The 12257-nt window shown below is 42.8% G+C and overlaps 1 protein-coding gene across 1 annotated transcript in view; it reads right to left on the reverse strand.

Annotated features, from left to right (window-relative positions):
* prkcab (protein kinase C, alpha, b) overlaps window positions 1–12257 on the reverse strand; it is a gene marked incomplete at both ends in the record, with an annotated part of 83134 nt that overhangs the window by 11693 nt on the left and 59184 nt on the right. Inside the window, 4 exons of the mRNA XM_079176850.1 lie at window positions 858–951; window positions 2222–2356; window positions 2515–2671; window positions 10357–10485. Coding sequence (XP_079032976.1) covers window positions 858–951; window positions 2222–2356; window positions 2515–2671; window positions 10357–10485 — 515 coding nt within the window. The remainder of the gene's footprint in view (window positions 1–857; window positions 952–2221; window positions 2357–2514; window positions 2672–10356; window positions 10486–12257) is intronic.

Consider the following 12257-nt stretch of genomic DNA (forward strand, 5'->3'; position numbering starts at 1 on the left):
AGTTTTATTTAAAGCACAGTTGTTTTAATGTGTTGCTATAACAGAAACCTCGCTGCAGTAAACGGTCCGGCCACTAGAGAGCAAGAGTTAGCTGCACTGAAGGTTTCCTTAGATTAGGTTACATTAAAAGACCACGCCAGTGTTTTTACACACATTTTTTGCTTGACTTCAAACGACACAATGCTGCCAACCATTTTTCAAAGCAAACGATAGTGTTTTTGAGGTTTTGAATGCCATTTTCCAGGCAGTTATTCATTTTGAAGTGAAACAACAACAAAGTCTCAAAAGACCTGCTTGGAAGGAAATGTTACGACATTAAACATTGTATTAACTTGTATTACATTATTTACATTAATGCCATCATCAACAGAGTACACAATAAGTATGCACTTACAACTATAAACAATTTAACAGCAATGAACTTGTACAGTAAAAATAAATGTGGTCGGAAAAATGAGACCAAACTGCTAAAAATTAATAATAAAAAAGATGAAATATTAGAAAGCAGGAAAAAACTTTCCGGGTGTTTTTCTATGTTATTTCAACAACAACATCAGCTTCTTTTAGACCGTCTACATGACTTTTCCTTCTGTATTACTTCTCAAACTAAGTCCTGTCCCACTGTAAACAAAGTAGGTAATGTCTCCACCGTATGATGAATTGTTATCCACAGCTGCAGCTGACTTCTTACATAAAGCTCACAAGAACTTGCTTCCTCTATCGAATGAATGTAAGCTCGCACTGTAAATACATACGGGGACGTTCCCTTAGAGATAAAGAGCCTTCGCTTTATTAATGCATGGAGGGTGAAAGGTTATTATGGTTTTATTGAATGTTACGATTTCAGTTGACCTCACCTCAAACTTCTGCCTGAGCTCCAGGTTGACGTCGTCCATCTCAGGGATGGGAACATTGTAATACTCTCCCTCCTCCTGGTTCAGCAACTTGTACCTGATAGAGACAACAGAAAAAGATGGAGAAAAGTGAATCTATTTTTGATCTACTTTCCATTGAATAAATCATCCGTGCATCTCTCCCCCCCGGTTCACCCACACAACGATAAAACCTAACATCTCTGCACCACTTCAATCATCTGATTCTCATCCTTTGAGTGTTAGGGGGTCTGCTCTCCGTCAGCAGAGCCAACTAGACTCCATCTCTAGTGTACACATCCTCTGGCCACTTGTCTAATGATCTGGAATATACAGCAGGCAAACACACACACAGGAGCAGAGCTACATTTGTATGCACAGGTATTTCCTGAAGCTCTGTAGCTGTGCACAAAGCAGCAGTCAATCAGGCTCGGTTTGGGCTAGTTGGCGGCGGGTATATGCTAACACGGCCGCGTGGTGCGAGCGTGTGTTTATCAGCGTGAGACAAAGCAGGCAGACAAAGACAGAGAGACGAGGAAATGACGCCCGACAGGTGCTTTTTCTTAACATGAATGGAGTCAGCGGTATTCATGTCTGCGCACGGCGTGCTGCTGTGAAACAGTGACGTTGGTTGGTTGGTTGGTCGGTGGCCAGCGTAGTATCAAGTTAACACCATGGCAGACTGCAGCAACCACGTTTACTTACCGTTATGTCATTCATGTTTCTGGCCAGAAAAAAAAACGTGTTAAAGGACCAATTGTTAGCTGTGTTAAGAGTCCTTTAAAGACCTTTACATAAATGTGAATAGACACCTTTACTGTGAGATGTATTTATAATATGATAAGAACACACAGCCAGGTCTGAGCTTGGAATGACGACTTTACAATGTAATGAATCCACAGGACTATCGTTTGATATTCATTCATTAACTTTCTTACGCCCACTGTCTTTCCTTTGGCCTCTTTTTGGAAATGAGCTGTCTCTCTGCTGTGTTTAACCAGTCTGTGTAACTTTGGGGAAGCTTTCTATGTAATAAAGGTTATAAAACCAATCAGAGCAACACACACTGTATATACTACCAGAATATTAAAGGCAGATTAGTTTAATCGCTCATCAGTTGCAGCAATACCGGTAGTGACACTGGTACAATACTTTGCATGCAGTTTACTGTGCTTGACTGTTTTACATGCAAAGCGTGTTGTACCGCGCTGTATAAAAGCAGCATGTAATGTCAATCTAATTTCTTTGCTGGCTGGCTGTGACAACTTCCTGACAGCAGCTGATGTTTCGGAGAAATGTGAGAAGACGTTCCCCCCTCGTAAGTGAAACGGACTAAAAAGACAACCCACCATCCACAGTTGGGAGCTTTGATGAGCTCGGACACTCCAAACGACATGGAGCCCATGAAGTCATTGCGGGTGGTTCGGTCCCAGTCCCACGCCTCGATGGACAGCCGGCGGTCCTTATCTGATGCTTTTAGCTTACTGAATAACACACACACACACACACACACACACACACACACACACACACAGGAGAAAAAGTAACAAGAGACTGCCAGAATAAAACGAGTCCTTAAAACGTCTCCTTCAGATCTACTTTCATTTCGTAACCTTGTATCGTAAAGTGATCATTAACTCACAAGCTGAAGGACTCGTTCCAGCAGGGGTTGAGAGAGGAGCGGATGGTTCTGGTCTTCTGTTTGGTCTCATTCTTTGGGTCGGGGATGAGCTTGAGTTTAACATAAGGATCTGATAGACCATTTGGATCCATAGGGATCAGGTTCCTGGCTTCACCCACTAGAAGATGGAAGAGAAGACAGGGAGAGAAGGTGTCACCGTGTGTGTGTGTGTGTGTGTTTGAGCCACGAGCCAAAATCGGATACTTCATAACTCCACACTGACTCGGGGGTTAAAATGCACAGAGATGGGGCAGTGAGTCACTGCAAGTCACTCCGAGGCCTGACAGCAAACAGAAAAGATACGAGCTTCAGTCCAAGCAGAATGAACTCTGTACTACACATGTGTGGCTTACATCACGCAAGTCTTTGCAAGTTACAGACCATAATGTGTAGCATTGAGGATTTGGCCGGCCATTGTAGTCTCATTTGATTCTTCAAACGTACTTAATTTATATAGGTAAAGTTCAGAGTTAAACTGCTTGTGCTTTGTGGCAACTGATAAGTTTGGCTTCTTTATTGTAGGAACAAATGTTTATGTTTCTAAGTAAGGCATTGAAAAAGTGTATGTGGCTCATGCCCTGTGAGACTTTGTGTTAAGACCGGGCTGTCATGCATCTTTCTGTACAGTTTTGATCTGTTTTTTCCTTTTTAATGTTTTCCATTCAGGTTTAGTGTTTCCTGCTTTTATTTTGAAGTTAATAACTCCTCATGTGTCTTGTTTTACCTCCTACCTTTGTGATTGTCTGCAGAGAGATAAATTGACAGTCAGCAGAGGTGGGACCAAGTCATTGTTTTGTGAGTCCCAAGTCTTCGCACTCAGGCCATGAGTCAAGTCCTAGATCCTAAACTTTTAGTTGTGAGACATTATGTGCTCCGGCTGTAATTATTGCCCCCCTCTTAATTTTTTTTTTTTTGGCCTCTGCTTACTTTTCGTACATGGACCAAAAAAGGGAACGAAGAGGGAATGACACTCGGGTGAGGAGGTGGGCGGGGCCAGGCAGAGCTGATTAGGAAAGTGGGAACAGGTGTGTACAGGTAGGGAGGTAACCAGGACTGGCAAGAGAGTCTGAGGGCATCTAGTGGAGGGTTTGAGACTGGCATGGTCTGGGGAGCGTGAGTACTGCAATGTGATCTGAGGGATAAGTGAGACAAGGCCCTGGAGACAAGGCCAGGCAAATCAGCCAGAAAGTCCCGTGACACAGATCTGTGTTTCTGTCCTCAGTTACTCAGCCCCATGGCTCATCAAATCAGAAACCACATACGCTGACATGCTGTGAAGCAAAACATACTGTCAAAATTCACTTGTGAAACTGCACCAACTGGTTTGTAACGCTGGTGGGTGTTTAGGGCGCACGCAAACAACTGCAAAATAACACTCGCACTCACAGACTTTCTCACACATGCTGCTGTGAAACAAGTAAAATGAGACGGGCGACGATTAAACTCTTCTTCCTCGTAGCGCTCTCTTTCTAATGTTCAGGCAATAAGTGAGCAGATAATGTGAGGAGGAGAGACGTTTCCCTGTGTGATAACTGACAAATGGAAAAAAGGAGTGCGGTTACATAGCAACAGGAGGAGGGGGGGGGGGCACGATTATGCCATTTTCACCATGGCGACAGCATCTACTGTAAGTGGCCAATGGGCCGACTCAGCGCTGCCCCACTTGGCAACATGAACGCGCAAATACATGTCATTATTTAAGCAACGACTGGAGAGAAAATAAAGAAAATCTAAAATTAATCTGAAGTTTGAGTGAAAACATCACAAAACTATAAGAGACAGAAACCAGATCTCAATAAACCCTCTATAGCGTGTTGATCAGCTCCAACCTCCCCACTCTGCATATTTTAATGCAATCCCACACAGAGTGAAGAAGGAGAAAGACAAAGCTGTAATCTCAATGTTTCATGGAGTCAGTGTGAACTTTCACAGAAGGACTCGTTCGCTTCTTCATTAAATCACCATCGATATCGAACGGCTGGATGCAAAGCAAACATTAGAAAGGAAGCGCAATGTAAACATCATCTAGTTCAGTGTTGGTGAGATTTAATCTGATTTTGACATTTATCCGTTCATCGCTGCAGTGTGAGAGAAAGGTGAGTAAGAAAATGCTTTTAAGGGATAAAAAGTTATGAATTCTAAATCATCTTCATTACTGAGTGAAGAGAGGAGGCAGATGGAGAAAAGAAGAGATGAAAAACATTTATTAATGCAGAAATGTGAATTAAAATATTAGCATTATGCTTTAAATTCAATCATAATATAGTAAAAAAAAAAAAAACATGCAGGATAATGAAGTGGTAATGCTGTAATATTTCTTGTCAGCTTCACATTTTGTCATCCCGTGTCATGCAGCAGAGGGCAGTGTAGGTCTCCCACTGAGTTGTGTATCTGACAGAAGAAGCCAGAGTCAGACACGTTTACCTTGTGCATGAATGTGTTGCTTCAACCTCATTGTTCACTTCTTATCCAATACAATATCTCAGTAATCGCTCTCTCTCTCTGTCTCTCGCTCGCCCACAAGCCTACACACACACACACACACACACACACACACACACACACACACACACACACACACACACACACACACACACACACACACACACACACACACACACATACACACACACACACACACACAAAATGAAGTAATAGGAGCAGAAGGAAAATCTCAGCATCCCACGTTCTCATCTAAATCCTCCGCTGGCTGTGGCAGCGTAAAAGGCATCAGTCACTTCCATGGCAACGCTGGCGCCAAACAATGCCAATGCAACTTCAACACGCCTGTAAACACACTAATGGGGCAAACACACACACACACACACACACACACACACACAGATAAACAGATGATAGTGTGTGTGCAAGTTACAGACACAGTTCATGTTTTTGTGCCACACACACACACACGCACACACACACACACACACACAGATAAACAGACGATAGTGTGTGTGCAAGTTACAGACACAGTTCATGTTTTTATGCCACACACACACACACACACGCACACACACACACAATGAAACATCAGCAGTGATCAAGGACCATCTCTACTGTCTGTGGTTGCCTAGATACAACAAGAGCTGTTTTCCTTCTGTATCCTCCTCTTGCTCCTCATGAGGTAGAAACCAATAACATGAGATGTTAGTGCACATGTGTTTTTGTCTCTCTTGTTGTAAAAAGCAGACAAACATGTGTTAACCCAACCCGAGGCGTCACTAATCCACCATCACTGAACACAAGCCTGCTGTTTTCATCACGCAAACATGCATCACGGGAGAAGCAAAACGACCAGCGTGCATCTCCGGCGCTGCTGTCGTGCAGACCGTCGCGCACTGAGGGACACGGGAGTGAAATGTTCTGCCTTTTTACAAACAATACAGCACAAAAAGAAAGTGCACTGGCACTTAGAGGAGACTTTTAGAGCCTGGATCCTTTGTCGTTTGGAGATAATGAATGACAAAGTTCAAGTCCTCTCTTCTCCAAAATGCTTATTTATTGTCTTATATCTCAAGATAATTTCTCTAAAGTGCTGAGTGTTATTTCCCTGCACTTACAGAACAACTGAAGACAATAAGGCGGAGCTGAAACTTGCGTCCGCACAAAGACAGTTAACCATTTCCTGTGTTATTTTGTTTTATGATGTTCTTATGAAAACACACATCCAAGCTCACAGTATCTCCCGTATCTGAGCTGAATGTCTGCTTAACAAAAAAAAAATATGCCACAGCGAAGACAAAATGACATATCATTTGGATCCCGGGGTGTGTGCGTGCAGGGGCTGCAGTGGGCCGACAGAGCAATCTCCCAAAAAAGGCTTTGAAATTCAAATGCGTTGTTGCATAACAATGCCATGTGCAACCAATGAATGCCTGATAATCTGAAGGGGAAAGCTGCACGGCCAAACGGAAGCTGGATGGATCCCCGCAGTGCACTGTCAGGGATCTGAACACACACACACACACACACACACACAGTGGAGGGAGAAAATAATATTACGGTTTCTATTTGTGGTCGTGGTCAGTTGAAGGAAGTGGAATCAGAAAATTCAACAAAGGCCTGGCTTAAGAAGGAAATGTTCACTGATACTAAGTGAGACATGAGTGGTGCTTTATAGTTCTTTGTAAATTTCCACCCACACTCCCTTCATTCAAGATTCATTGAGCACATTTTTAAGTGAATTATTGAAAGGCCTGTAGGATAATGACTCGATACAAACACAATTGTTGTTTTATGCAGAAATTGACCTTTTTATTATTTCTTTTAAATATGTTTGTCAGCAATTGATTGTTTCCTAACCATCCCCCGAACAAAGAATGAAAGAAATCAATAAGTAAATACTTAATTAAATATATTGCAAATATAATATTCCCATATTCATAGAAATGAAGATGTGATTACAAATGCATAAGATTGTTTTGTATCATTCAATATCTATTCATGCTGTTATAGTTGTTGACACAATCAAATCCTTAAAAATGTTCAAATTGTTTGCTTAAAACTATATTCATGAAATAAAACAAAATATAAAATAAACGTAGAACACAACGTAATCACAATATCTGCATTAAACAACGCAGACAACGCCCCGTGCTCCCATCAGATACAGAGACACATGCAGTAAATGTGATCCTCGCAGTTGACAAAAGCCTCTTAGAATTAAAAGCCTGATATATAAAATGAAGCCTTTGTGTGTACAACAGGCCTGATGGTGGAATCAGTTGTTGTTAGTTGAGGAAAAAAATAAAAAGTCATTGTTCTTCACTGTGCTTCAAACCTGAGGCGAACATGTCAGCATTGGGAAATCTCACCCTGAGTCAACCGCTGTGTGCTCACTTTGTCCCGGTCCTTAGATGCTCTGTGTGTGTGTGTGTGTGTGTGTGTGTGTGTACATGTGGGCAGATTATGGAGGGTCGTTTGCATGTTTCTCTTTTCTTAAAGCTCCAGAATAAACCTCGGCTCATGCCCGCAGGTTGTTTGTGTCACTTTCGCTAAAAGAGACGTTGATCATGAAGACGAGTAAAGAGAAGGATGAAAGAGGTAATTAGCAGGAAAAAAAGAGAGTAAGGAACAAACAAGGTATAGATGAAGATGATGAGGGACCGAGGATGTAGTAGAAGAAGAAGAACATTGGAGCCAGAGGGGAAAGGACCAGTCACGCAAGCTGGTGGGAAAAGAGAGGACGACAGAAAAAAAGGACAGATGTTGATGTCTCATTGAGGAAGAAAGGGAAGGAGGAGGACTGAATGGACAGGAGCGCAGCAGGAGGAAGACATGCTGCGGTCTCGAAGGAACAGGTAGAAGATGATAACAGGAAATGTCAATATAGGAAGAAGGGATGGAGAGGAGAGATAAAGGGAAGAAAGGAGAGGAGGGTGGTTACAGAGAGGAAGAGGGGGAGAGAGAGAGAGAGAGAGAGAGAGAGAGAGAGAGAGAGAGAGAGAGAGAGAGAGAGCCCGGGTTATGTGTCTGTTTTCTTGGCTGGAAAGATTTAATCAAGTTCACATCGGAGCGGTGAACCACAAAGGCCCGCCACTTGTCTGTGGGAGCCGGAGGCGAGCCGGAGAACAAGCTGAGGCTTCACTGTTCAGACCGCTGCCATTTGAGAGGAGGGAAAAAAAACAAAAACAGTGCAGAACATACACTTCCACTGCCGTCTAACCCTCCTGCGCTGTTCTCCGTATCGCCCTTTATCTTCTTTTCTCTGTCAATCACAGTCCACGCTGTGTCTCAACTGATCCTTCACAATCACAGACGTTTACGTCAGATTTTTTTATCCTTTTAATTGAATCTGTATACTTAAAAGCACACTGAGTAGGCTAAAGTGGCTTTCTCCCGCTGGCGACTTTGACATCACTACACTATATATTTATATTACCAATGGACCAAATCACTTTGTATATATAATGTGACTCACGTGGTGAACCCACCGACCCCCCCTTAGCTCTTTTTCGAGCATTTCAGCTGCGCACAGCCGCAGGCGGAAACGAAACGTAGTGTGGCGCTACTTTTCACCTGTTGATGTTTCACTCACAGCAATATGAGTAACCTCTTCATCATTTAAACATAACTTAAAGCGATAAGGAGGCATGTCATGTAATCATGAATAGAATTCAAACCCTTAGTTCACCCTAAGTGGTACAAATATTTGTATTTAATTGTACTCATTCTTGCTTGTGCTTTTAATGGCCGGTATGTGGCGTGCAATTTGCCTTTTTTCCTTCTCCAAATTACCGTTATCTTTAAAAATCACATACAAGAAATGATCAGTGTCAATATTAGTATTGGTATCAGTATTGCACCAACAAGTATCGGTGTTGTACTACCGCAGAGCTTCCTGTTGACACAGTCTGAAGCAACACTTTCATAAACACTGGAACGCTGCTGGGTGTTTTGGTGTGTGTGTGTGTGTGTGTGTGTCCGCATGGAAATCAAGGCCAACGCGAGAGCGCACATCAATCAAACGTCTCTCCGTGAACGTGAGCGCGTTCACTTTCAGCTGTGTCCATTCAGCCTGATCTGAAAAGGACTGAGGTAACCATGCCGACGAGACCGCCACGCACGTCACATTAGGCCTTGTTGTCCTCGTTCTCGCCGACGGTGGTCGTCACTTCACAACAAGGACATGAAACAGGACACGTGACTGACAGCTAGAAGCTGACTGTGAGATTCCTTTCCCTGCTTATTTATTTCCATCTGGGTGACGATAAACAAAACAAACACATTTTTTTATGAAAGCAATATTCAATCTGCCATTCTAACCCGGCTGTAGCAGGAGGTTATTCCTGTTTGATCCCCGCTGAGTTAAAAACACTTTATTGGCCTCAGCACTCGTAACGTTCCCTGACCACCGCCGTCTCGCCATGTTTGCGTGTTTGTGTGTGCGACAGAGAAGTGAGCCGGCAGTCATCTCTCTCCCTGCCAACGGGGTTTGAACACCGGAGAGTTGTCCACTCCAGGTGCTGCTGTTGACTGACAGGATAATTTAGAGGCGTTGAAAATACACCCACACGCACACACGCACACACACACACACACAAGGGACACGCAGGTTATGAAGGCAGCCAAGACTTTGTTCATGCTGGTACAAGCTACATTGTTTTCAAAGTTCTCTGGAGGCGTTTTTTATGTTTTTGTGAAGTTACAGTTTGATTTTAGCTTTAATTTGTTAAGTTATTAAGTTGAAATTAGATTTGATTTCCCGTGGTTTCACGTAAAAAACTTCTGGAATCACATAACGTTTAATTCCCCGTGTGCGGTGGTCCTTGTCGCTGCATTCAAAATGCGATGAGTGTTTTAGGAAGTGACACACTTTTACGGAAGTTTCTCTTATCATAATTTAGGAAGAGCAATAGTCGGGGGGTCACATGACCTTCAGTTTATGACTGCTGCCACTATACCCAAAAATCACCTCACAGATCCCGCGCTGGTCCCGGGGATTTGGTTGATTTGGAAGTGAAAGCTGGATTAGCTCAAAAAGTGACATCTGGTGCAGTTTAAGTCAGTCGACAGAGAAAAGCATCCTCAGCATCCTCTCAGTGTCCCTGAGTGAATGAGTGAGTGACCACTTAAAGCAAGCGTCTGGCTACAGGCAGAATAAACACAGTTTTTATGAATAGTTCATCTAAGTCTAATCCACTCTTTGGAGCCCAAACTTATAGATATTACTATAGAGATGTATTTCAATGGTCTGAACATCAATCACACACGAGGGAACCTCTTGCTCACGTCAATCTGAGACTGACTGAAGTATACTGGACAACACAAAACTACATGCTGATAAAGAACGAGACCGACCTGTGACGTGTAGCCGGTCCAAGATGACCTCGATCTTGAGGAAGAGGCGACCCCGACGCTCTGTGTGGTCCGTCCCACACAGGCTTGGCACGTTGACCACACACTGGTTGTGCACGTTCATGTCGCAGGCTGGAGAGAGACAGAATGTAGAGGTGTGTCGAGTTCATCTGTGCAATGCAATTTGTGATGCACTTTTGCATGGAAAAAGCTCTTCCTCTGGTAGAAAATGTGCAAAAGTAGTTGTGTGTTGTGTGATGGGGCGGGAAAAGAAAGTTGAATTAACCATATTATTTTACAGAGATCTCAATGACAGCAGAGTGAGCACAGGAACACATTTTACAAGGAGCTTTGCCTTGAATTCCCCAAAAATGATGAATACAATTTAATGAATATTTTAAAACACCAAAGAGGACAGGGAGTTGGGGTTTTGTACTCAGTAAACCTGAACTTAAACCTAATGATCAATTAATTAAATGTTGGGCTTTTGGACATTTATCAAAAAAGTGTATTTAATTTAATTTAAATGAAATTAAAAATAAAATCAAGCCACTTGCAAGTAACGGTTTAGAGCACCTGACAAGTGATCACATGATGAATTATACGGAAACAGCCAATCAGATGCAAGGATTCATTGCAATACCTTATTCTGCAAACATGTCATCTTCTTTAAAAGTTAACTTTCTTTCTCTGAAATCTTTTATATCTCCACGAGCAATTAACATGTAAATTAACATTTATAATATATAAAAAAGGAGGTCTGTAATGGAAACAAAAAGAAAACCAAACTGGAGCAGGGATGAGCTTTTGCTGCTGGTGGAGGTGACACATATAACAACAGGGATTCAGTGCCACAATGACAATAACAGGCGATGACAATAGATTGCAAACCAAATCAATTCCAGATTTATTCTTGTCGTTTGCAACCTTGAGGAATACAGAAACAAAACAAATGTGGGTTTTGCAGCTGCATAAAAACAATGTATATTGCTTCAGATAACTTATTATTCATCGTGAGTCAGTCGGTTTCAAACAGGTGTGTGCTCACCTGTTTCTGCACTGCAGCAATTTAAGACCTCCTCTTTTCAACCTAAGAGACATCTGAGGTCCGTGACTAGGAGTAATTCTTACTTCCAAAATGTTTTGATGTTAGATAAAGATCTTGAACTTTCAAAGCTCTGGGTTTGAGTCTGTTACTGAGTAACAGTCACACTGATTGTTTTCCTTTTGGACCCAACAACAGATACACAGAAGGCTGCAGACCAAATGTGGCCAAAGATTTGTTTTGGAGACGTTTCAGTGCAAACATGTCTATTTTAAATGAGTGAAGGCAGAAGTTAAAAGCCACTGCTTTTCCTCAAAGGAGACATCAATAAGTAATCGCCACATTAACTTAGAAATGATATCATCACTATGAGCAGATGAGATCATCCCCACTCAGTGGACTAGTAGCTTCCACTATCACACACGCACACACACACACACACACACACACACACACACACACACTTTGACAAAGTCGAACAGATGAGGGACCAGAGGAGAAAGGGAGAGTAAGCATGAGTTCTCCTCTTCCCCCTTATTCACTTTCTCTCAACCTCCTCCTTTCCTCCCCTCTCTACTTTCCGTCCTTCTCACTCTATCTGTCCTCTTCCATCCAACTATCCATTTCTCCTGCTCTCTCCCCCTTTCCTCCCTCCCTCACCACCAGGCAGGCTTGTCAGGCTGACATGCTGGGAGGAGACAAGGAGAGACGAGAGATCGGGGAGCAGCTTGCAATTGCGACGGCCTCCCCGCATCAATTTGCTCTGGTGTGCTCCCATTACCATCTGCAACGAGGCCGCCACCAGAGACCCACAGATGGATGGACAGAGTAAGAGGAGGGGAGAAGGAGGGTGATGGAT

This window comes from Pholis gunnellus (genome assembly GCF_910591455.1).
Source record: "Pholis gunnellus genome assembly, chromosome: 17".
NCBI classification, from domain to species: Eukaryota; Metazoa; Chordata; class Actinopteri; order Perciformes; family Pholidae; genus Pholis; species Pholis gunnellus.